The sequence below is a fragment of the Rhinolophus sinicus genome, chromosome 5 (assembly GCF_057876585.1).
Source record: "Rhinolophus sinicus isolate RSI-liver-muscle chromosome 5, RSI-T2T, whole genome shotgun sequence".
NCBI lineage: Eukaryota > Metazoa > Chordata > Mammalia > Chiroptera > Rhinolophidae > Rhinolophus > Rhinolophus sinicus.
Window position 1 is genome coordinate 94,958,201 of NC_142505.1, and position 26,488 is coordinate 94,984,688.

Genomic DNA, 26,488 nt, shown 5'->3' on the forward strand with positions numbered 1-26,488 from the left:
TCAAATGATTGCGGAACACCTACTATGTGCAAGACATTGTGCTTGGCACTAGGTAGGACACCAAGTATGAGACCCTGGCACTAGCCTAGAGGAGCTTCAATGAAATCAGAGGGACGGCCAGGGATGACAACAATGGAAGATTCTGTATTTAAGGAACATACGATTGAAATGGGCTGAGAAAACACGCACAGCAATGACTGCAATGGGAGGTTGTGGAATGTTACAAAACAGGTGGGTGCTGGCAACGAGGACCGTAAGACGTTGGCTTTGTCTGGCAAATACAGCCAGCAGTGGGCACAGATGTGTTTCAGTAAAGCTTTATTTACCAACACATGCGGTGGGCTAGATTTGGCCACAGGCTACAGCTTGCAGCCCCTGATCTAAAGAAAGGACTATCTCAACCTTACACTTTCCAGGGTGACACAGGAGGTGAAATACAGTGTATCCCTGGCCTTCCTCGACAACCCCACATTCTGTTTGTATCACGAAAGCTCTTGCCGTTCATGCTTCTACATCTGTCTTGCCCCCTCCTGCAGCAGCCCATCTTGCTCTTCCCTTGCCTGGATTTCCAGTTTCACCTGAGGAAAGGAGCTGGAACCCACCCCGGCACTCCCACCTGGGCCCAGGGAGTGAGCAGCCGCCTGGTCATTTTTTACCCCTGACAACACGAGCTCCGTCTAGGCAGTGACACTCTGCCACGTCTCTGCTTCCAGTGCAGAGCCCAGGAAGGAGCCTGGCCTGTCTCAGCACCAGGTTGTAAATCACAGATAGGGCAGCCCTCCCCCTCCCTGTCTTCCCATCCTCTCAGATTAATTGTCAGGAATAGATTTCTGCCTGCAGAGGATGAGAGGCCACTTGAAGAGGGAATGGGGGAGAGGTGGTGACTGGAAGGGGGGGGGGCGGGAGGGGCGGGACTGGTAAGCCTGTGAACTGGCCTGGCCTATGACAGCCCCCACCACTCCCCTCCCATGATTCATTTAAAGCCCAGGCCCCTGAGGAATGAGCACATTCCCTTCTATCATGCAGCAGGAATTCTGCCGGGTGGAAATGCCTGCTGGGTTGCTGCTGAAGGGCTCTCCTCTGAAACAGGAAGGTGGCCGAGGCAACACCTCGGTCCTGGGGGCACCTTGGGCAGAGTTTTCCTCCTGAGGGTTTGCTGTGACCTTGAAGGTCAGGAGACTGGAGATGCCAAACCCCTACCCTGCCTCCAGCGGGTTTTAAAACCCTGCACCAAGATTCCACTGGAGAGAATGCAGGGCCAAAGGAGAGGGTCACCCCACCTTTACATTAGAGCAGCTGTGTTTCTATGTTTAACTCTCGGGGTCCCAGAAGCTTTCATCTGAACAAAGGATTCTGTGGCTGGGGGAAAAAATGGTTCAAGACCACTGTATTAGATGTAAAGCTTAGATGGAAAAATGTCAGCTTTCTTCCAGCAACTCTCCCACTAGGGGCCAGCGTCAGTTACCTCCTCCCAGGACTGGGGAGCCTTGGGTTTTAAATCAGCTTTGGATTTTGCTCCCCACACAGCTCCCCCATCCCACGCACACACACCAGTCTTTGGAAAGGAAAACAAAAGAAAAAAAGGAAAAAGAAAGGCTGCTGGAAAAACCAATATTGACATCAATTAAAAAGCAAAACTCTTCTCAAAACAGAATACAACGTTCCCTCAACCTGGAATGCCCTTCACCTCCACCTCTCTGTGCTGTTAACTCTTTGTCCTTTAAGACAGTTCAAGGGCCACCTCCTCCTGCCACTACAGCTCGAAGGCAGCTCTTCTGGCCTGAAGTCTAGTGTTCTTTCCACTACGCACACTGTCTCCAGGATCTGTGCTTTGGGGCTATGGACTAGATAGAGCGGCCTTAGAAGGAGGCTTTAGAGGGAGCTGGTGACTAAAGTACTTGGATGGGGTGTGTGAGAGGCCGGGGCGGTGAGTTCTCTCCTAAGGGGAACCCAGGCGGGTGCTCAGCTCGTCATAACTTTCCATGCCCAGAAGATGTGCTTAGTTTCGAGGTTGAGTCACTGCAGAAAGTGAGAACTGGAGGTAAAATATGGCTGATTTAGGCAAATAAGGGCTCTGGGGCCTGAACCCATTCTTCAAGTGTCAGTTCAACATCACCGCGTCAGAGAAGCTTTCCCCAATTTCCACAAGTACGTTGGATCCCTCATTATCTGCACCCTAAACCTCTATAATGAACCAGAGCTTCTGTGCTGCCACTGTAAACTCTGTGATGCCAGGAGTGGGTCTGTCTGTATCTCCTGGGGCCAAGCACTGTGCTTGGTACATCACAGAGAATCAAGAAATCGCTGATGAAGAAGTGAAAGGAGAGAGATGAGTGTGCATCACGTCTTAGAAGCCAAGGTCTGAAAGAACTCGTCCAATTGGAGGAATATGGAATTAAAGGCCAAACGGCTCTTCCTTTAGGTCAGTCGTTCTCCACCTTGCCTGTGTATTAGAATCACCCAGAGGGCTTGTTAATATGTGGATTGCTGGACTCCAGCCGCGGTTTAGGATTCAGCAGGTCTGGGGTACAGCCTGAGAATCTGCATTTTCACAAGTTCCCGGGAGCTGCTAATGCTGCTGGTCAAGAGACCGTATTTTGGGAACCACGGCTTTAGGTTCTCATTTGGCAACAACATGACTATAAAAACGCACCCATACATGGGTAAGAAAATTGTACTTAATCAGATGATTGAGAATACATGTATTATCTTTGCAAAAAATAAAAAAAAAGTTTTCAAAATTTCTATAGAGAATTTATGGACTCCCTAAGAATAAGCAGCAAGACCTAAAGGTCTTCAGAGCTGGTCTAAGAAATGTTACTCCAAATAACATGAATTGTACTGCTTTTCTGTCTGATTAATGTATCAAGCTAGAAGAGATTTTTCCTTTCTTTTTGTTGTTTTCCCAACCGTGATTAAAATAGCAAAAACGAGCCCTTGGTCAGATTTAAGGTTGAAATCACACGACAAACCAGGGAACGATGAATGCTTCTGCATCTCCCCAGAGCAGTTCAAAGTCTGGAGCGGAAGCTCTCAGGAGAGCAGTGTTTCTGCTAAGCCCCAGGCCTGCCCCTTACCTCTGCATAGTCAGCTACGAGGTAAAGCTCCACATACTTCATGGCGTGTAAATCTTCCCTTTTCATCTAAGAAAGAGACACGTGCAGGTCAGAGCTGGAGAAATAGTGGACTTGGCCTCATTTCAAAAACCTGCTGAGAAATGGTGCTAGTTACTAAGCAGGGGGCCTCCTTTCCCATTTTGTATGTGGGCGCCGGAGGCAGGCTGGGCTGCGGTTGCCGTCCCCCTCACTACACCCTCCACCTTCATTCCGCCATCTTGGTTATCAGCAGAGGCTGCTCTGCACATCGGATCCTGTCCTTTATTCACACAAATGAGCTGGGTGACTAGCACAGGCAGAACAGAGGCCAACATACTGTGAGGGAACGTGCTGACGATCAGGTTCTCCAAAACATTTAAACCTTTATTTTCGGTATAAACAAATACAAGCATTTTGTGCACATGGGTAAGTGGCTATGTTTTTGGGAACTTGGGGGGCATATGTTTTCTTCCTCCCATTTTGAAGTTTCTGAAACTAGCATCTCCGAGTATTTTAAATATAGTAGTGTGCGCCTCAAAGCAGTTATTCTATCGAATACAAAAGCATCTCACACTCAACAATGACTTAGAATAAAATTAAAAAGCTATTTCCTCCTTCTTAGCCATCTCCCTTTAATTCAGAATTACTCCTGTATCCAAAGTAAGGGTCCTTAGACGGGACAAGCCTATCCCTAGGTTGATTCCTGCACTGAGAAACTCACCCGGCGAGGTCGTTTCTTGGTCTGGTTAGTAAACTGAAGGACCCAGTCCCTGGCAGTGGGCTTGGAGTGCTTGAACCCACAATTCCCGGCGGGCAGCTTGAGATGTCCAGATCTGTAAATAAGGTGGTGGCCCTTGCTGTCAGGGACGGGCTCGATGATGTAGCTGAGGTTACTGTTCACCACAATCAGTCCTCTGTAAATAGGAGAAATACAATCTCTGGTCAACGATTACGGTCCTGAAAAGTCCCTTCCTCAGGTTTCAGTTTCCCCGTATGCAAAGTGACACCGTGGGTTTTGATCATGGTCATGTACCCTGATCAGGTGGGAACCTGATGCAAGCTCAGACTTCCTCTCCAGAGAAATGCACGTGTATGTGAAATGTGGTCCACAACTTCAGGCTATGAAAAGCTTATCACAGAGAGCCTCCAAAGGATCTAAAAAGGCTGTCGTGCATCCAGAAAGTTCCGAAGCTAAAATATCCCCAATTCAGTCTTTGCCACTCCAAATGGAAGGGGCCTCTTGCTTCAGCTATCTTGGTTCCCACTCCCCACCCTCAGGATCCCTGTCCAGGTTTTGCCCTTTGGGAAGAGCCTGTGATGCTTTCAGGAAAGCCAGGTTTTGATCAGCAGCAGCCCTTCCTGGAATTCATCCCTGGCTGACCTCATTCTGGTGCCGGGGAGCCAGACGACTTCCAGGCCGCCTCGCCCAGGCTGACACAGCAATCCTGGACCAGCCCCTCAGCACGACACCCAAGGTGCTCCCTGAACAGCTGGGGGTGGAAATGGGGCAAAGGGCAAGGGTCACATCCGCTCCCAAAACCAGACAGGAACGGGCAGAGGGCAGAGCTTCTACAGGCATCCTGTCCCAAACTATCGTCTCATCTCGGCTGACCAAGGCCCTTCCCGTCACCTCAGTTTCTCCCAATGACTATAAATGTTAGAAACACAGGGGACTGGACCACAACCAGCTGATGGTTTTGTGTGCCTGAGGTTGTGGCTGTAGAGATAACACCCAGTGAGTGGAAAGTTCCACATGGGGACCGGGGAAAGTTCCAGGGTAGCTGACTTGAATAAGCCTCTGGGCCAAACAGGATAGAGAGCATGCCAAGCTTTGGCGCACGGTGAAGAAGAAGAATCATGGTGGCTGTAAATGTCGGAGCCTTTGCTATGGACCGGGCATGGTGCTGAGTATTGTACTATTCACACCAGCTTCTGTGACCCTTACAAGTAGGACCCTAATTGTACACATGAGAACAGTAAGGCTCAGCGCCATTAATTCACTGACCCAAAGTCACAAAGGTAGTAAGGACCTAAGTAGTCTGGCTCCGGGTCCCCAGACCTTAACCATAACCTCACACTGCCCCTGTCACCACAGCCCTGTAGAGAGGGTCAGAAGGCTATCTCCCCTTTACAGATGGTTGCAAGTGACAGGCACCGCAACTGTCCTCTAAGGTGTGACGGGTCATGACCCAACTGGCCTGTGGGAAGTAAGACACTGCCATTCTGATTTCATTCCATCAGTGCTACAAAGCACCATCATGGGTCCCATTTTATGAATGAGAGAAATTGAGCCCCAAAGAAATTAAATAACAAACTCTCACGATTTAAGGTCTGGCGGACTTTGGACCCCATGCCCTTAACCTCTATGCTATCTGCCTCCATCAGTGAGTTCCGATCCTATGGGTCAGAGATCTACAGGATCAGAGCTCCCAGAGCTATCTATTAGAATATTCTAGAGTGCATTCAAAACACAGATGTAGGCGTCTCGGATTCTATAGGCCCGGGCATCGGCACTGTCAACAGGTAACATGATAATTCCCTGCACAGCTACACTCAGGGACTGGAGCCTAGAGCCCAGGCTCTGCAGCAGGAGCCCCCAACCCCCCGCCCTTTTCACAAAGCCCCAGGAAGCTCTGTTTCAGGGAGTGGGCGGATGATGTTTTGAGAAACACAGGCTCAAAGGACACGGAAGGTCTTCCCGGCAATAGGATTCTGTGGTCGCTCCCATCCCCCTACTGTGGCCCCTGGTAACCCACCCTGTGTCACAGTTGCAATCCTCCCAGACTGCTTGGGGATGGAGGAGAGGGTGGCACGAGCCCCCGCACTTTACAGTGAACCCCAGCTTTGACAGTCAGGGGATTTCTGAGAATCTACTTGCTGGGGCCCTCCCCCGTCACCACCCCCAAGTCCTGCTAGCTGTCCTCCCCTGAACACCCACTAGTTGTTTATCCTTCTAGCAGCCTCAGTTGATCTAATTTGCTAAATATAAGTACTGGCAGAGCTTCGCCAGGGCCATGGGAGGGGGGGCCCAGGAGGCTGGGTGGCCGGGACGTCACACGCTACTCTTCAGTTCCCCATCCTATTCCTCATCATCAACAGTTTGATGCAAATGAAATTGTACAGAGGAACCCAGCGGCCAGGCCAGGCAGGGAGCAGTGATTCGGGTTTAACCCCTGAATGACTGCAGGGCTCAGCCATAAGCATGCTTCGAGGAACTAGGCAAGACTGCTTCCTGGGAATTTGTCCATTCAGAGCTACACCCAAGGGGACACATCCTACATCCCTACATCCAGAGCTGCCCTCAGAGGTAAACAGCCTGTTACCCCTCTTTTCTCCACCCCCTAACCGCAATGTGCATCCAAGTGAGAAGGAGCTATAGGGAACTTCAAAGGCAGCACCAAAGGGAGGAAAGAAGGCACACAGGTGGTGCTCCATCTGGGAGAGGAACACAAGGCACAGATGGAGAATACGGACTTGGGGGGGAGACACACCTGGATTCGAATTCTGGCTCTGCTGCCTACTGGCTTTATGGTAAGTCACTCAGTAATGCTGCCCATCCACAGGGTTGCTACAATCATTGATGGAAGTAATAGGCAGTGTTTACTAACAAAGTACCACTTAAAAAGAACAGCAGTCATTAAGCATATATGACACATCCGGCAGGGTACAAAGCCTTTTATTCTGTAGCCCTTCAACACGTAGGTATTGAGACTCTACTATGTGCCAGGAACTGTATCTAGATACTGGGGACGCAGCATGATGAAAAAATAAAGGTCCCTGCTCTCAAAGAGGATGTGTTCATCACCTAGTGCAAATCCACCAATGATGTCACTACTGTTGTTCTCACGTTACAGGTGAGAAAACGGATGCTGGAGAATTAAAGCAGCTTGTCAGGTTTTGAATCAGGAATTGCCTGACTCCAGAATCTACACCTGTCATCACTTAATGGCACTGTCCTAAGAGGACCTACTCTGTGCCTGATGGAAAGGTAGCATGCAGCATCTTTCCTGCAGAAAGACGGCCAGTAGTAAAAGGGGAAAGGGCCACATGACTCCTTGGCAAAGGGGCAGGCAGGTGTGGACTGGCTACATGTATGTGAGCCGCCTCCTCCTGTCCCTGGGCCCAGCTCCCTGAGCCTCTGCCCACTCTCTCTGCAGCCCAGAAACTGAAAGGTCCTTTTTGGTGGTCTGGTCTACTCTCCTTTTTCACATAACAGGAACCAAAGCCCTGGGAAAAAAGAACTTTCCCAAGGTCACCTAGTGAGTTATTGCCAGAGCTGGGGACAGATCCCAGGTCATTAGGTGGGGCCCTGACCCCACTTCTCACACAGCCTCCCAGGACTCAGCAGCTTCCTGCCCCATGGGCACCATCTATAGAACTGAGCAAAGCCCAATGGGAGGCACCAGCCCCCCAAGGCAAAGACAAGGAGAAAATGCAATGGGGAGAGACGAGCTCAGAGATCACACAGCCAGGGGGTGTGGAGCTAGATCTCAAACTCAGGTCCCGGACTCTACATTTTGAGCTCCTTCCAGGCCATCAAGCACACGTTCACACTCATACCCTCGCATGCATTCCCAGTCTCATATTCTCTCTCTCACAGACTCTGAGTCCAGGGAACGGGGTGAGGTATAACCACAATGGGTACAGGCCCCCGAGTTTTGAGGACAGATCTGTTATAAGAGTGATGCATCAAATAGATCTACAGATGATCTATTGTGTGTCTTTGACAGACTTTCTACGTAATTAAACTTCCCAGACATCAGTACCTAAGAAACCGTGCAGCCATTCAAAAAATGACACAGATCTCTGTGTGCCGAAGACATAACGTTAAATTGTAAAAAAATTTTACAGAATGGTATGTATAGGGTACCGTCATTTAGATTTTAAAAAACATACATACACACAATTATGTGTGTCGATTATGTATCCCCCAACAGTGATTGCAGATGGGGAATGGGATTGGTTGAAAGGGAGGGACGGGATAAAGAACTTTCACTTCTTTAATTTTATATGCCTGTACTATTTGAAAGTTTAACATACAATTCGCTATGTAATGATCATTAAAAAAAAAAACCAACTTTTATTTATTTAAGTGTGTTTTTCCAGGACCCATCAGCTCCAAGTCAAGTAGTTGTTTCAATCTAGGTTGAGGAGGGCGCAGCTCACAGTGGCCCATGTGGGGATCGAACCGGCAACTTTGTTGTTAAGAGCCCCGCACTCTAACCAACTGAGCTAACCGGCTGCCCCCATGTAATGATCATTTTTAATAAGCATTTTCTTTAAAAATAAACTGACCAATCAGGTTTAAAAAAAATGTTTTTACTGCGATCAGTATCTTGCCTGCTGATAGAGAGCTAGTCACACACACACACACACACACACACACACACACACACACACACACAGAGTCTCCCAGATCCCACAGGTTCATCAAGGGCACGTCAGCCCAGAGCTGCCTAGATTTCTTCACAAATAACCATCGCTCCTTACACTTCAATTTTGTGTTAGTTTGCAATGCATTTGCGAATGCAAGCAGTTGCATAGACGTTTAAAGGATGCGTCCCTTGGCGGGTATGGACATCCGAAATCTCTAACGAAATGGTGTGCCATATCTTTTTATTGGTGTAGTTTATAAATATCCTTAGCTGCCACACAATTTTCAAAGGGGTCGGTGGCCCAGATAAGATTACAAAGCACGGCATTACACATCTATGTTCTTTTTGGCAAGGCATATTCCTAAAGGGACTGCTAACAACGGCTGCCTCCAGGAAAGGGGGATTCTGGAATTTTGGGGTGAGAAAGAGACCTATCTTTCATTGTACATTCTTGGACTATTTGAAGTTGTTTTTTTTATTATGATCATGTATTACTTCTTCACTAAAGTAGCCTGAAGGATTGCTTTGGAGAGAAGAGGGGGCCCAGCAACCATCTAGAAACTCAGCTGAATTCCACTGTATTTGTGTCATTAACCTGAAAAGCCCACTTGGTACAACTCCCACCTATTTTCTCCAATCACATCCTCATGTTTCCAGGAGAGAAGCACAGTCACTAAGGAGATTTTTTCCATTGCAGCATTGGCTTTATGAGCCTGGCGAGACTTGAGGGTTTGGAGGCTGCTGCTGCAGCTGCTCCCTCTCCAGAGTCTGAATGGAGCCATCTGGCAGGAGTCTCCAGCTCTTAAATCAGCTGGGCCCACAGACACCCTTGGTTTCGTAAGGTGCATGGTGAGGCGGCTGGGAAACTAAGGCGGGTGGGACCCCACCAGAGGGAAGCATGAAAAACAGAAACATATGGATGGCTCACCCGGTTTCCCCCTGTCAGCACAGCTGCGGGAATGATTTACAAGAGGCCAGGCCAAATTCCCACTGCTTCAGCCCAAGGGGACAGAGGAAGAGGCCAGAGAGAAGCAAGTCACACCTGCATGTTCCCCTTCCTCCTTCTTGGGAAAGACCTTTGTTTACTTGCAGACTGCAGGTGGTGGTGGCTGGGCCTGTAAACACTACCGGGAGTCCAGTTGGCTTGGTTCAATCAGGTCACTTAAGCAGGGGATCTGGGGCCACTGTGATGGCCTCCCAGCCAAGCTTGCTTCCTGCCTAATTCCCTCCGGTGACTCACCATGAAGCGGACAGAGGAGACATGGCCCAATTTATAAACAAACACATGGGATCTGCAGCGCAAAGGGTCGTGTATTTGCATGCGATCCTGGGTAAGTCTGAGCACGGTTTCACTGTGATTAGATGGTATAAGATGATAATAATCCCGTATGCCTGTGGAGGGCTGCAGGACTCACAGTACATCACATTCTCTAGCATGCCTATCACCCATGCCCATTTTACAGATGAGGAAACTGAGGGCTCAGGAAAGTACTTTTCAATGCCTGTCTTTCCTCCACCTGTGCAGAGTATGGACATAAAGTAGGCACCCAAAATTAATTTGCTGAACGAAAGAAACAAGCGTGAAATGAATCAGTCAACGGAGAGGAAGGGTACACAGTGGGAATCCCTCCTGCTGGCTCATGAGAGCCAGTGTGTGCATGTCTTCCCGAGTCTGCCTTCAGTAACATCATGCTGACAGCTTTAAATTTGTCACGGTGGGAGTATTTTTACCAGCGTATCGGTAGATGTTACAAGTCAGGGCTTCTTTTCCCCTTTATTTTCATAGAGCCAGTTTACCAACACACTGGGTATAGGGACCACATGAAAACTCAGGCAACTAGTATAAGCAATTAAAATACACATTTTTCAGATCATCATTTCTTTTCCAAAGGAGGGGAGGACGGGAAGAATCTAAATAAATGATATTTGTTACTTCAACATACATGCATAGATCCTACTATATACAAAGCACTTGGGTAGGCTGGAGGAGAGAAACAGATATTTGAAATATAATTCTGGGTCTCAAGGAACACGTATTCTCAGGTACAAACTGTGATGGGTACACAAATCACCTGGGGATCTTGGTAAAATGCAGACTTGATTCAGTAGGTCTGGGTGGGACCAGAGATACTGCATTTTGAACCAGCTCCCAGGTGATGCCACCCTCTGCGGGCCACACCTGGAACCAAGTGTCTAGGTGACCGAGTGTTCCTATGTGCCCGCCTGCTCTACACGTTAGATTTCTATGAACACGTCCAATCCTCACGACACTCGGGATATGTTCCTCATCTGCACATTTTACGAATGCGACAGACCACTGAGGCCCAGTGTCATCAGCTGGTAAACTGCTACTGGCTCAAACGCAGGTAGTCCGGCTCAGAGAATGAAGAGTCACTCTCTTTCCAACGTGTCACTCGGTTGGAATTTGTCAGTTCATTTTCTGTCTTTAGAATTATCCTTGCTTCTCCTTTATCTTCCCACCCTCTTTTTTCACTAGCTGCCCATTTCCTTTTTCACTGTCTACAAGTACTTCTACCAGAAAAGAACAAAGGAGAAGTGGAAATAAATACTCAAACTCATCAATTTCAAGTATACAAACCATATCTTTCATTTTCTACATTCTGATGCTTTGACATCTGGGGCCTCGCCCCTCTGAGGGTTGGCCAATTCCTAGAGACAGTAAACAACTTGCCAATGAGCATGCCTTTCAAATGTGGCTTTCACTCTCTGGGCCACTAACCCCCTGCCCAGCTCACCCCAGGCAGGATACCAGGCAACTAGGGACAGCTGCTGTGCCCCAGAACCCACTAAAATTATTCAACTAACCAATCCTAAGCCTCGCTTGTTCCTTCCTGCAGAAACCACAATAATGATTCTTGCCACATTTCCCCTTCTCCCTCTGCCTCCTGAATGGCCCCTGCGCTTCCTGGCATGTTCCTGTCCCCAGCCTGGGGTGACCCCTCCTCTTGGGACCTTAAGTACAATGAACCGTCTCTTCGATGGCAGTTGTCTCCTGCTCTATTGGCTTCATCGTAACTCACTAACACTAAAACCTGAAGTTCCTCAGGAAAGAGAAAACTCAAGCCCAGCGGGTTTGTGGATTATCTAGGATTTCCCTTGTCCCTCCCAAGCTCAGCCTTTCTTGGAGCTGGCTTGCATGGACTCTCAATGGACAGCTTCTCAAGATCCTTGCCTAAGGCCAGCCCTGCTTGTCCTGAAACTCCATTCCTGGGGAGAGTGCCAAGTGCCACCAAGAACTGTCAGGGCCTCTTACCTCATTCCCCGGCAAGTGCTGAGCGTGACACTGGACTGTTCTGCGTTCCTCACTGTCCCGTGGTAAAAGCAGTGATCCTAGCAAGGAGAGAGGGGTGGTCAGGCCAAAGAACACTGATAAGCATGGCAATGTTAGTGTCTCGTGAAGGTCACGGATGGTTATATTTCTAGCCTAACCTTACAACCTGCAAAGCGCTTTCCAAGCCTCCATTTTATTTGATCCTCACAGGAGTCCGGGGAGGCGGGACAGGGCAGATATCATCATCCCCACTGAAGAGATGAAGAAGCTGAGGAGCAAAAAAATTTGTCAAAGGTCCCCTGCGAGTTGGAGAATGAGGATTTCAGAGGTAGTTCAGAGCTCTTTCCATGACAGGATGAGACCACAGGAAACACCGGCTCCTCAAGAGCCCATCTCCCCACTAGAATCATCTCTGTGATCGCATACAGGGTGAAATAATGTCCCCCCAAAATTCATGTCTACCCAGAACCTCAGAATGTGATCTCATTAGGAATAGGGTCTTTGCAAATGTCATTAAGATGAAGTCATACTGGACTGGTGTCCTTCGAAGAGGAGAGAACACAGACAGACACACGCACGCAGGAGAAAGGCATGTGACAAGAGAGGCAGGGATTAGAGTGACGAAGCTATATGCAAGGAGCACCAAGGATGGCCAGGGGCCATCAGAAGCTAGAAAGAGGCAAGGAAGGATTCTTCCCTAAAGACTACAAAGAGAGCCTGGCCCGGCCAACACCTTGACTTTGGACTTCCAGCCTCCAAAACTGTAAGAGAATACAGTTCTGTTGTTTTAAACCTGCAAGCTCATGCTTCATGGTTACAGCAGCCCTGGGGAGAAGATAGCCCCCCGCTCTTCCGCACCGCCCCAGAATGCCTGAGTGTCTGGATCAGACTGAATTAGTCACCTGCATCCATGGCCACCCAGAGGTCTGACGCTGTTCTCCAGTCGGTGTGTCATAGGGCCATCTGGTCTACCCAGCCCGGCTGGATTGCTCTGCTACTACAAACAGCTGTGGAGCCCGCTGTGTGCCAGGCCCTGGGTTAGGCCCCTGAGACACAATAATGACCACACAGACACAGCTCCAGCCTTCGCAGGATGTATGGTCTGGGGAGAGCCAATCTGAATTAAAAAGCCATGCAAAGACAGCATTACAAACTGTGAAGCGTGGCTTGAAATGAAGGTTGGAAGTGCCAGCAGAGCGTTTTATAAGTAGGGTAACCAGAGCATTTAGGAGGCAAACCGGGATACTGCTGAGAGTGCTGACGTGTGAAACCAGACCAATGGGCACAAACCAGAACTGTCCCGGGCACAGCAAGGGGTGATAACAAAGGGCACATTTTGACAAGCTCCTTCCCAAATGGTCAAGAGAGAGAAGCTGGTCAGAAGAGAGAGATGGTGAAACCCGTAGGGTAGAGCCAGTTCTAAAAACATCGTATCCCTCCCAACAGCCTGAGCCCGAGCAGGACCAGTCAGAACTCCCTGGCATTCTCCTGTGTAACAGTCCAAGTGATCCACCAGCAGGGCCATACTTGCTTATAGACATTCCTTGGTGCCTAGAAGGCAGGAATGTGACCTTGGAGACAGCTAGCCCACTCGTCTATATTGCCTGGCTCCACCTCCTGCCCAGCTCTGGCACAAGTATAGCCTAATAATTAAATTAAGTTCAAGCATGTTGGCATGGCCAGGCCGGATTGAAAGGCAAGCGCCCACACCTACAGCCACGTAAACAGTTCCACCACCTCTCTGACCGTCAGCGCTTTCAGCCTCTGCCTCAGGGAGGGCTGTGAGAACACCGGATCAAGAAGCCAGCACAGGACACCTGGCCCACAGCAGCCAGCGATGAACATTAATGATCAGACCATCAGCATTAAACTCTCCTTTGTCAAAGGCAGGGTGTGGCCTGGAGGGAGCTGGAGGCTCACGAGGAGACTGAATCCTCGGCCTTCCCCGGCCCCAGCTCTACATCCTGCCCAGCTGAGCCATGCAGCCTGACCACAGTATACAGGCCAGTATGGCACGCAACTTAGGGTCAGTCTCTGGACCACTGATCATCGTCCGGCCAGCAGTGGGCTCCTCCGCCCACGGACGCGCAGGCAGTTGGAAGGAGGGCCAGGCACCAGCCCCTCTCTTTGTTTGCATCAAACTCTCCTGGACCTGAAACAAGTCAGACCCGGCCTCCAGGGGAGCACAGAGGAAAGCCGCCGTGCCAGGGCCACCCAGCAGCACATGTGAAAGAAGGGAGGCGGGCACGACCCTCCTCTAGCCAGGATTCCATCTGCTTTCAATGCCAGCCTGTCACATGGCTTCTCCACCTACCCCCCGGCTCTGGGACCTGGAGGCACATCATCAAGTGCTCACGGTTTGAACCTGATCCTTAGGATGGGGCCATGTTACTCCACGACCCAGGATCATTCATGGTGGAAGAGGGGGCCAGGTCTGTGTGGGGTAAATGGGGCTCGTAGACATTGGAATGACTGAGCGTCAAGAAGTTCAGAAATGTGGGCCAACTACAGTCGTGAACGTCCTGGTACCTCCACAGATAAAGAGAATTCAGACCCAGGTGATGTACATGATGTAGGATCTGCCGGCAGTTTCAGGGTGTGCGCTGGGATTGTGTCTCGTGAGGCCGAAGCATGGACACACGGACCAGGGAGAGGTAAGGAGTTGTAAAGGAAGATAGTTTATTAGAGGCAGGAGAAGAGGTTGCAGCTCCCGAGCAGGAGGGGTCCCGAATGGGGGTGCCCACTAACTAAGGCAAAAGGCTTTTACTTTTTATACCTTCCCCTGCCTGCTTGGGGAAGGGGGCTGTAACCTTCTAATGGAATTCATCTGTTAGGTTTGTCCTGTTTGCCCATCCTGATGGGATTAACAAAGTAACCCATTCCTATCTATCAGATCTGCTCCTTTGTCCGGCCAGAAGGGATCTGAGATTATCTATTAACCTCCAGGAGTATTCTCATGTCTCTGTCCTGGAGTGAAGGAGACATTCCAGGGCCTGGAGTTTCAGGATATGGCTGCTTTTTTGTTTATTCCACCAGGGACCCGCCCTGTCTACCTAGCAACATACTAACTAATCTGTCTCACAGGGATGGGCATGAAGAGTGCCTGTACCTCTTCCCATCTTTGATGCTAACAGTGCACCCTGCCTGGGCGCCCTCTGAAAGAGCATCACAACTGACTTGTGTAACATGCCTTAAATTTACAAAGGGCTTTCACACACATCATCTCATGTGATCATAATACCTGCCATTCAGTGTTATTCACAGTAGAAGCTAACATATATCCAGCTCTTACTACTGGATAAACAACTTGCAATGATTTTTTTCCCCTTTAATTCTGACCACAGCCTTATGAGATAGATATTATTATTCCCATTTTTTAAAAAAAGGAAACTAAAGGGTGGAGAGGTTTTGTCATTCACAAGGCCACATAGCAAAGTGAAGATTCAAACCCCAGTGGCCTGATTTCAGACTCCATGCTCTGTCTCTCCCAGCAAAAGCAGACCCACCCAGCAAAGTTCATAGGAATTAATTTATCAAAATTCTATTGTCTTTACCACCAATGGAGACTTGAGTTCTAGTCTACGCCTCGCCACTTGCTGGTTATCTGAACTTAAGCACGTTACTTTTTCTCTTATCTCAATGTCTTCATCTGTAAAATGTGGCGTTGGAAGAGATGTTTATAAATTCCCATAAAATCAGTGATTCATCTTACCCTTCCATAGCCCCGAGAGTCAGATCTTAGCATATCCAATTTTCAGAGGAAGAAACTTAACACTATTGTAGCCCAAAGGGTTGTTTCAGGTCACATAGCTAGTTAAAGCCAAGACTAAAACCCTGGCTTCAGACCCCAAACTCTAACTCTTTCTACTGGAACACATTCACAGGCCCATTCCCCCAGTGACAAGACCTAGATTAGGGCTGCAGGCTGCAGGCTGGGTCTGCTGAGTCTGATAAGATTCCCGCACTCCCGCTGCCCCAGGCCAAGTTTGGTAGCAGACTGTAGTCCTCAACATCTGGGTCAAGCCCCCTGCCGCTCCCATTTCTCTCTGAGTCTTCAGCTCCCAAATAAGAAAGCCAAGGGGGAGCCCCACGGGGCTGGGTGGGGGCTTTGCTCTTCTTTAGCAGGGGATGTGAGAAAACAATGAGTTGTCCATTCTTCTACTGGGATGTGCTTCAGTCAAAAAGACCTTCAGGAAGGAGGGGCATTCTGGGAGTGAGGGGAAGTTCTCTCCCATTCGTCTGTTTCTGAAAGGACCCTACATCATCTCTGCTTAATTCTGAGAGCACAAAGAGCAAGTAAAGGAAGCCATGAAGTCATTACATTCCTTCTGAGCTTCTCGGCCGGAGGGGGCTTTCATAGCAGGAAGCATGAGCTCATGGCAAACTTGTGTACTGAGACCCATTCTTGAGCTGTGGGTATACAAATGGGGGAGTCAGACTCAGAGGGTGCTTTGTGAGGTCCTCATGGCTAGGGCTTTCCAGGCATGTTGGTCCCCTCCCAGCCTCCCTGAGGCAGGGAACAGAAGTCTCAGAAGGACAAGTTTCCCCAAGGGGCACTGAAGAAGACGTGTGGACATACCACAGCTGGACAGCTTCCCCAGAGAGGAAAAGACCCAGCCAACCTGCCTGCTGTGGGTACGGGCCACACTGCCAACTCCTTCCCCATCCAGGTAGGTCTTGGTGAAGAAGGTAACATTGATCTTCACATTCAATGATCCAACAGAGCCCCTCAGCTACCTAGTTACTCTAGACCTCTTAGGCTTATCAAAACTTAACTGTCCTGTGTCCCTGTCCTCATTCCAGAGTAATTTGATAAAGTAATCTGAGTTGGTAATGACTGATCATGGCTGTCGTTGTCTTCTAGACATTCTCACACTCTGGCAGGGATATTTTAAATAATGGGCTATGTGGGACTCTCAGGTTCCACGGGAAGCTGCTGGAGGAGCACTGAGGCAGAGGGGCCAATCCTGCTGTCCCCACACCACACCTCTCACATCTACATGCCACAAAAGTCCATCATGTCCTGCACCAAAGGCAAAGGCTATCACTGCTCCTGCCAGAGTCCATCTGCCCTGCTCCTTTAGTCCATCTCAACAGCCCAGAGTCTGAGAAGGGTCACTGCAATCCCAACTGTCTCTTAACTTGGGCAATAGTGACATTTGGTGCTGACTAATTCTATGTGTGGGTAGGGTCTGTCCTGTGCATTGTAGGATGTTCAGCAGTAACCCTGGCCTGGACCTACTAGGTACCAATGGCATCCACCTCTCAGTCATGACAATTGAAACTGTCTCCAGACATGGCCAAGTGTCCCCTCCTTTCCTGGCTAAAATGGTCAAACAAACAAACAGAATATTTTAAGGTAAGTGCATCTGATTAAAACTGGTATAAATCATCGTGAAATATATATATATATATATATATATATATATATATATTTTTTTTTTTTTTTTTTTTTCTTTTTTTTTTTTTCTTCATGTTACTTACCCACATATCAACAAAAGTTTAAGTAAAAGAAATGATTTCAAACAAAATCACTCCTGGTTGAGAACCACTGCTCTGAACGTACAGATTCTAACAGGTCCCCTGATAGGAAAAGCTAGCAAACCATGAAACGAATATGATTCACTATCTTTAATGTCCACCTGAGAGGTGTGGTGAAGCAAACAAAAATGTATCCATCGAAAGACCATTTTTTAAATGATAAATCTTTGTGCAAACATCCATACACAAAAAACAACTTTGAGGGGGAAAATTCCCAATATGGATATACCAGCAAAATAAGAAAACCTTCATAACGTGAAATCCTATGAAAAAGGCAGACGACAAACCCTCACACATCCATACAAAAAAGAAACATTTAAACATCTGATTGGGTGAGATGACAGGATTGCTGGCAAATCATTTTTTTCACTTAAACTTTTGTTAATGTGATTAATTAACATAAAGCCAAAAAAATGTACACTTCACAACGATGTATACCAATTTTAATAAGATGTAGTTATCCTAAAATAGTGTTTGTATTTTAGGACAGGGTACACTTAGGAAACAACAAATTCACGTTTGGCTTCTGCTGCTGGCTCCCTTGGTCTCTGGTCAGGAGAAGCAGTCCCTTCAGTGAGGAACCATCTCCATCATGCAGCACCATCTGCTCACTTCCCAGGGGTGGGACCAGGTAGGGCATCTGCTTGATAGATATTTGTGGAGCTGACTTACCTCAGACTTCAGCGTGGTGGTTTGAGGGTTACCACTTGGAGTGTAATGGGTTTCTGTGTAGGCTGGAGCAAAAAGTTGCCTGCAAAGAATAAGAACAAACATTTGTCTCCCGAGGTGATGGACTCCACCCTCCTGGGAACAGCGGCTGGTCATTCTAACTGAAGCAGGCAGGACCACCCCCAAGCACCTCTGTGCCGAAGAAATGGGGTGGCCATAAGGGCCTAAGGAACAAAAAGAAAACCAGGAGGAAGCTGGGTACGAATTTTGTGTTCCTGGGGATCATTGTTGAGTTCAGACACAACCCGATGGAGTCAATGGAACTAAAGCAGTGGTCTTAACTTTTTCTGGGTCCTGGGAACATATACGTGCAAACACATACTCAAAATTTCTCAGGATCTATGGGCGCTATTGTGTACCTGGATTGATTTTCCAGCACTGCATCCACCAATTTTTAGTATCAGCACCCCAATTTTTTCTTTAAGGGAATACCTCTCCCCTGTGCATGTTTTGGTGAGACTATCAAAGTGACCTCCCTGGCCCTGGTCAAGGGTGGTCCATGATCCAAGCTACGCCAATGGAGTAATGTTGCAAGAACTGAACGGATGGGAAAAATTCACCTGTCTCTTTGTTCCCGCTGCATGGATTCCCAGACCTGCCTTGGCCGGGCCTTTCTGAGACCCAGTGGTTCAGATTTCCTGAGACCTAGTAGTTCTGTGTGTTATCCTTCCAATAAAGTCCTTTTTTTTTTCGTTTCTAAAACTGTACATTGGTTTCTGTCTTGCCATAGACCCCTTGAAGCTGAGGTTAAGAATCCCTCACCAAAGGCAAAGCGACACCAAACAAGGTTCCTAGAGCCAAACGGATGCTTCAACTAGCTCATCCACGTTAAAAGCAGAAAGAAAGCATCTACAGAACGTCGAGATCAGGGGCCAAAAGGGTTTGTGATGGAAGAGAAATTGGAGTCTAACAAAAAAAAGAATTCAGTGAATCTATATGTATTAATATGGAAAGAATGTCAAAAATTGAGTTAGATAAAAAATAAATTTTAGGAAAGTATGCATTTTTAAAATCCCTTTTAATGAAAAACTAATACTGGTACACATGAGTTTATGCATTGAAAACGACTGGCGAACCACTAATGCCCATTGTTATTGGTGGTTCTCTCGGGGGACGACAGAAGATGTGCACAATGTAAGTTGCATAATTCTAAAAAATTGGTTGATTTCTTAAAATAATTATCACGTATTTACTTTGAAAACTGAAAACCTAATTTGAAACTACTTTTAATAAGAAGAAAACATAGGCTGAGGCCAGCACAGAAAGCCAAAGGAATCTGCAGGGACCACCCTGGTTTTGGAAGAGGTGACATTTCCCAGCAAGACAGGGACACTGAAGTCTCTAGAGTCACTCTAGAGTCATTTCCAGCTCTAAGTTCTGGGACTCCTGACTCTCAGATCCCCCTTTACCCCGAGAGTGCTGTCAAAAGGCAAATGCCCCAAGAATTGTCTCTTGTACTATGTGAAGCCCTTCAACAGCCAACCTTGGACAAGAAGAAACTCATCAGGGAAATGTAAAAATACAGCGAAGTCCAAAACCCAGCTGTGGAGAGAAAATGTCGCTACATGGAAACTTTGGGTCAGTAGCTAACGTGCCAGGTTCTGTTTCCCAGCCCTTTCTCTTGAGCATTGAACCAGCCAAGGATCTTAGGGAGGATCCATCCATTTGTCTGAGGGAGATAAACTGTAAGCCCCACAAGGACAGATGCCAAGCCGTTTTGCTTACCGTTTTGCTTACACATATCAGTGCTTAACATTTATTCAGTAAAAGAATGACAGCTAATTGCTGAATGAACGAGTAAGTGAACGGAGTCGTTCAGCGTGCTAGGAGTTTAAAACATGCTGTGAAGTCCTAGAGACTGAAGTTTCAACTCCAGCTCTCACAGTTACAATCTCTATGGCCGTGAGCAAGTTACTTTACCTCTCTGAATGTTTGTTTCCTCTTCTGCAAAAATGAGGATAATATACTTTCTTGATAGGGCTCTCATAAGAGTAAAACGACACAATGCATGAAAAGGGCTTAACACCAGGCCAGTACAGAGTGCAGCTCAGTAAAGGTTAGTGGTTATCATTATTGCTTTCAACCGAGATTATGACGGAAGGACCCAGAAAAATTGATGGAATTTACCTATTTCCCTCTAAGTCTCCCCAGCCATTAACTCTCCAGTATATCGCTCAAGAAAGATAAAAAGCAATTAGCTCATTCCTGCAGCCCCATTTCCTGGGTCTGCTTTCACAGACTGCATAATGGACCGCTATTCTGGGGTTCAGCGTTTAATGGTCCATTTGGGTGTCAATGGGATGTAAATTTTCCCACAGAAAATGTACTCCTGATAAATACCTTCTCTGCCTCTTCTGAGTCTTAGAGAGGAGAAAAATCATTCATCCAGGGACCCTAAGGTGCTGCAAAGAAACAATCCAGATTGAACCTCACAGGTGTCCAGTCTTGCCAGTTCTCGGCCACTCATCCTAAGAAGGGTAAGCGTTTCTCTGCAGCTTCTTATTCTGAGGATCTGCCCCCATTGCCACAGAACTCTCAGAGCCTCAGCATTGAAAGGGACCTTAGGAATCATAGTCAAACCCACTAGACTATGGGTTCCCAAAGAGCAGAGGGTATGGCTGCCTAGTTCAAGGCTTCTCCTCGGCTCCTAGTCCCTACCAGGAAGGCCGTATATGTTTATTCAGTGCATAAATGAATGAGTGAATGAATGAAACTTCTCCCTTGTATAGAGGAATCCGACAGAGGGCCATTCAGCACTGGACATCTCCAGTGACAGGGATCTCCTGAGACTACCCACTCCATATTTGACCACATCTGGTAGTTAAAGTTCTTATGCTGAAGCCAAACCATTTCTCTGTAACCGGGACCTAATGGCCATCATTCAAGTCTTCTGAATCTACAAGGTACATCTTGCTTCTTCTACCTAACTGCCCTTTGGGGACGAGTAGCATCAGCCCTGCCTAAGAACTAACCAAAAATGCAGACAGTCGGGCCCCATCCCAGATGTACTGAAGCAGACAGAAACCCTGGGGTTGGGGGACCTAACCACCTACTGTGATCTCTCTCTGAGCGATTCAGATCAAAACTACCACCCGAGACCATAAGATCTCAACAAACGTTTAAGGCAAGCGAACTTCAGAACTATCAGTGTCGCATGCATTACCCGGCCCACCCATCATCTTGCTGCTTCCACCACATCCTGGATCATTCTGAGCTTGGGAAACCAGAAAAGTTGCAATCTATTTTGTTCACATGTATTTAAATCATTTCACCTTCACAACACACGTGTGAGGAAGGTACTAATCCTTTCCCCGTTTTGTGACTGAGGACCCTGGGAACTCAGACAGGTAACTTGCCCAAGCTCTCACAGCATATTGTCAGAGCCGGAATTCAAACCCAGGTTTTTTGGCCCTGACCATACTTTTAATGCAGTTTTCTGCTCTGCCTCTCTTAGAAGGTACAAACATAAAATGAAAGCACTGCCAGGAACCATAGTCTAAAACACAATTTGATGGTGAGGATAGAAGCTTTGAGGACATATGTGAGGTCACAAGAAGGAGACTCAGCTCTTAGATGGTGACTATCTGCAGAGGAGAGAAATAGGTAAGAGCACAGCATGGGGCGGGGAAACGAGGATGGCCCTGGAAGAACTTCAGGGCTAATATTTTTGAAATAACCCTTTTCCCAAATGGGGTTGCAGATGTTATCCAGGAAGGTCCTTTCTTCTAGAAGCAAAAGGCAGGGTCATGTTTCATCACCACCATCTGTGCAGTGTTACTGATGGACGAAACACTGCTTTCGAATGCTTCCCACTGCCCCAAGCTAGGTCCATCTATGCCCACGTGGTGCCCTGACACTGCTCTCAGGACCAAAGACACTGCTGTCCCCTCACAGAGGGGCCATAGGGCTACTGAGCAGCCAGCTCAGCCCACACACCCCTTCTCTGACCACATCTTGCTCTCATCTCCTCCCTGACAAGGAGCTGGCTCAGCAGATCGGCAGGAAGCCGTCTCTCACCACTGGAGCGTATGAGGATTTTCAGGAAACAAGTTGTGAGCGATGTGCGTCCAGGAAGGGAGAAGGAATATCCAAGATTTCCCACCCTGCCCCCCTTTCTGGCTTTGATGGAAAAGCAGTTTCTGTGTACCCTCCTGCCCTCTGTAAACGCCTCCCGCCTGCACCGCCAAGCTTGTAAGCCCACAGGCAGGCCGTGTCAGGATCCCAATGCTAAGAGCAGCCAGCGATGGAGTGTTCACTTTGGGCAAAACACAGGTTGCCCAGGCCCCAAAGTCCTTGAGCAAAACTTGCATCTTCTGATGACCACTTGGGAAAATAAGCTGCCCCTAAATACCTAAAACATAAGGTCACTCGCCGAAAGACAATAGAATTGCCCAGAACAGCCTGGAACCTGTTTCGACACGCAGCCAGACCCCAAAAGCACACTGCAGTCAGAAACAGCCCTGACCCATCTTTCCTAAGGCTTGGGGCCTTCACACCCAGAGCCATCCCTTTAAGGACTATTTATCCTCAGACAAATTTCAAATGCCTCTCTAAGCTTCGAATCTGTAAAACTCCCTCTGGGGAAAGAGAAACAACAGGACTAAAACAAATTTGCAAAACAACTCTGTGGTCAACCCCCTTCCCAGCTGCTTCAGATAAGAAAAACAGGGAAGACAAAGTACTAGCACTTCCCAAACTACCTTGAGAAACACCCTGTGCTCGGCAGAAGCAAATAGTACTCTGCTCATCCCAGTGGCTATTTTTATGGACACCGCCCTCCCCCAGCTTTTGGTCCATCTAACTCTCTGAAGAGTACGGGGGATCTTAGCCACTGGTGATGCTAGGGGGGTGCTGCCTTGCTGGTCCCTCTTATTGTTCCTGGAGGGTCTTTGCCCTGCCTGCCTGTGTGGGTGATAACGTGGGCCTCTTTCATTTCTTGCTCATACTCTTAATGCCATCATGGTGGGACTTAACCTAGTTAACTGCACAATACCCGGAAATGCTGTGAAAAATAGAAAATCCCAGGCCCCATCCTAGACAAACGGAGAATTATATTCTCTAGAGAAGGACTCAGACATCTGTATTTTTAATAGGTTTCCCAGGTGATACTTTTCCAGGCTCAGAGAATTCTCCTGCTCCACTGAATCAATTTTAACATTTTAAATTCTTTTTCCCAAAACTTAAAAGCGATAGCAGCACAACACAGAGGGGAAGTCTAGAGCTCACAAAGCTTAGTTCTGAGTAACAGCTGCACTGCTCTCTAGATGACTGTCCTTTCAAACCCTGGAAATGAGTCAAAAGATGACCAAGGTCTCTTTCAATGCTGCACAGGGCACAGGTCATAGGCTCTGAGAGGCCAGTCTAAGGTCCTTTGGACTCTGTGGGAGGAAACATACCTTCAAAAGACTATTTACAATTAGTTAGGGCAGCTGTTGTACAACCCGGTAAAACCAGATGTCAACTTGAAAAAACCTAATAAGATACAATAGAGATGCAAATGATTTCTATCCAGAAGAGAGAAGTCCAAAGGTTTTGGCTTTGTTGCCCCTAGGATATTAATTAACCAGTTGTGTATCTAATTTAGCAATCTTATCGCAGCATTCCTTTTTTCACTATTAAAAAAATAGTACATACGAAAAGGTAGGACAATTAAGTTCGCGAACTTTCCACCGAGCACTCACACATCTGTTATCTAATTTTTAAACTAGTTTTATCACCTTGGTGTTACCCTATTAGATGAATAAAACTGACAAATGCAATTTGTATGGAAGTGTTTCACTTGAGCCCTCCATTTCCCAGACTAATTAAATAAGTGCACAGAATAATTAATAATTACTGTCTCACAGCATCACTAAGATCAAATAAAAAAACACATTGACATACTAGTTCTGACGCTGATAAGTTCTGTGAGCTTGGGCAAGTCGGTTAACCTCTCTGTGCCTCAGTTTTCTCATCTATAAGATGGGGGGAATGATAGAATCTACTTAGTAGGGTTGTTGTAAAATGTTTGAAAAGTACCTGCTTATGAATATTTGTTTAAATAAAATGAACAAGTGTAAAAGAACTCTTTGTAAAGTATTTGTGTTTTATAAATATCATTGGGATCATTTTCTCCAGAACTAGTTATGTACACATGTGGCAAACCTTGATAATTGTTAAATAGAGATAATGGCTTTCTGAGGGGGTCATAATGTAGTCGCTCTCCTTTTGGTTGTGTTTGGAAATTGTAATATTAAAATTTTTTAACTAGCTCCGTGTTTCCCTGAAAATAAGACCTAGCTGGACCACCAGCTCTAATGTGTCTCTTGGAGCAAAAATTAATATAAGACCCGGTCTTATTTTATTATAAGACCAGGTATCCTATAATATAATATAATACTGGTCTTATATTAATTTTTGCTTCAAATGACGCATTAGAGCTGATGGTCCAGCTAGGGCTTATTTTCGGAGAAACACGGTAGGTGATACTATGCAAATCACAGACTACTCTGCCTGTTTTCCTACTGAAAGGAAATGGTGACATCCAGGACAGGCAAGCACTGGAAAAGGGTTTCTGAAAAGCAGATGAAGCTATTCTAATCTAATGACAATGCTTGCCCGTATTTAGGACAGTAATATAACAAATCAGTATGTATTATTTTGTTTTCTAAGAAGGAGAAAAAAGAGGGGAGAAGAGATGGCTGGGAAATCAGAACCAAGATTTCCCAATCCATGCTCATTCCACCTCTGACTCCAAAGGAATGGAAACAAACCAACATGCCAAAGTCATGGCCAAATAAGGGACAGACGCTCAGGGGCCCACAAGCAGAGGCATTCCTTTTTGAGAGAACAGAAAGGCAATGGAAGGGGGATCTTTAAAGGCTGTCCCTAGTGTAGAGAATGGGGATCTCCTCTTGCTCCAAGGACTGACTTGAGCAGCACCATCGCTGCCAGGGGACCAGCTCCAGAAGCAACACTGTAAAACAAGATGGTGCCATCAACAAGCCTGGCCAAGAGCCAAAGCTACTTGGCCTGGGTTTTTTTTAACCTTTTATTAAGGAAATTTCCAAACAATGCATTAAGTCAACACTCCTTTTCACCAACCATTTCCCATTACATTTTCTCCCAATCCCCCACAAGACCCAGTACCCTTCCAACCAGCTCCTGGTCCTGTGTTTTGCTTTTATGTTAAACACCAAAGGATGTTTAGATAAGCACTGTTTACTCCTTTGGTCAGCAGGGTCATTATTTAATCTTCTTCATGCCTCTCTCTTGATTGCCTCTACAAAGATGAGCAATGTCTCTGCCCAAAGAGGGCCGACGTCTTGGGATCGGGGAGCTTAACCTGCAGGCACCTGCAAGGCCCTCAAAATGGCTCACCCAAGAAGAGTTTGCAGATGTGTTCTGCAGTGTCCGGAATAGCCCATTATGGGTATTTATTGGAATTAGATAAGAACAGTTCAAGGAAATGGGGTACTCTCTTAACTATTTCTGAGAAAGACAAAAAAGTGAAAACATTGCCTGACAACAGCCTCGCTAGCAACCAGTGTTTGGTAAATAACCACAATGCTTGTTTATCAGATTAACTTGAAGGGAAGGACCAATGCAAGAAGTGGCCATACTGTAAAGATAAACTTTGTGGATAAGACACAGAGGAAGTGAAGAAAATGAACCTCTCAGATCACAGGACCCTTGAGCATATGCTTAGAAAGAGGGGAATAGGTGGACCATCCCATGAGCAAAACCAAATAAACAAAAAGCAGCCTGCCCTGAATATGGGTGCTTGGGCCCTTTTAGGCTCTGATTAAATATCCCAGTAAGCTTGATCAATCTCACCCAATGTTTCTTTGCATCCTAAAGGACAAATCAAGCCGAAGCACAAGTCGAGAAGGTTAGAACTTGGAAAGGCCCTCCTAATTCATCTTGGACATCTGTTGTCCTGGCCTGCAGCATCCCTGCCACCACGGGATAACAGTGCCCCGATGAGCATTTAGAGAAATATTCCTCTCTCGCTGCATGCTGACTGAGCGCCTGTAGAATCAGTCATGACAAGCCAGCACAGGTCTCATGACCTAAATTTCAAGATGAGTGACACGTGGTGAAAATGGCTGGTGCTGGCACCCCACCTCTCGCACCTGAAGAAACTATGAATTCCTGGATCCTGTCCTTTCCGAGCCCTGGTCCTTCAGCTTTTCCCTCATTCTATGTGCTGCTCCATAACCTTTCCATGAAGGTTCTTTATGTGCCATCCTCTCTGTGCAGTGCTTCCCCTCACTTCACTTTTACAGGTGAAGCATTTGAAAAAGAGCACAAGCAACTTTCACAATATCACACCACTGTATTTTGCTTCTAAACCCATCAGTATAAAAAATTAAAGTAAGCTAAACGTCAGTAGACGATGATCCAAGCGTCAGGCCATCCAGACATTCCCAGAGGACAGAGAGGAAGGATGCTGGTGCAACTGCATCAATAATTAC

At 47.1% G+C, this 26,488-nt stretch overlaps 1 protein-coding gene and 1 long non-coding RNA gene across 6 annotated transcripts in view; one reads left to right on the plus strand and one right to left on the minus strand.

The window, feature by feature from the left end:
- The window catches only part of ADAM19 (ADAM metallopeptidase domain 19), a 77,131-nt gene that overhangs the window by 27,940 nt on the left and 22,703 nt on the right, over positions 1 to 26,488 (minus strand). For 2 of the 3 annotated variants that reach the window (XM_019740367.3, XM_074313848.2), the window contains 4 exons: positions 17,976 to 18,054; positions 11,745 to 11,821; positions 3,817 to 4,009; positions 3,078 to 3,143 (listed from right to left, as the gene is read on the minus strand). In XM_019740367.3, coding sequence (XP_019595926.3) covers positions 3,078 to 3,143; positions 3,817 to 4,009; positions 11,745 to 11,821; positions 17,976 to 18,054 — 415 coding nt within the window. Of the gene's footprint in view, positions 1 to 3,077; positions 3,144 to 3,816; positions 4,010 to 11,744; positions 11,822 to 12,664; positions 12,811 to 17,975; positions 18,055 to 26,488 lie in introns of those variants that run through there. The other variant, XM_074313849.2, reaches the window with a different exon arrangement.
- Positions 12,990 to 24,273, plus strand: LOC141567297 (uncharacterized). 3 transcript variants are annotated; one of them, XR_016021371.1, is made up of 5 exons: positions 13,102 to 17,121; positions 17,789 to 17,934; positions 18,090 to 18,230; positions 18,763 to 20,509; positions 20,762 to 24,273. It is a non-coding gene; the product is annotated as an uncharacterized LOC141567297 (long non-coding RNA). The 3 variants fall into 3 exon arrangements; XR_016021370.1 differs by having other exon boundaries at positions 18,763 to 24,273; XR_012489850.2 differs by lacking the exons at positions 18,763 to 20,509; positions 20,762 to 24,273 and having other exon boundaries at positions 12,990 to 17,121; positions 18,090 to 18,734.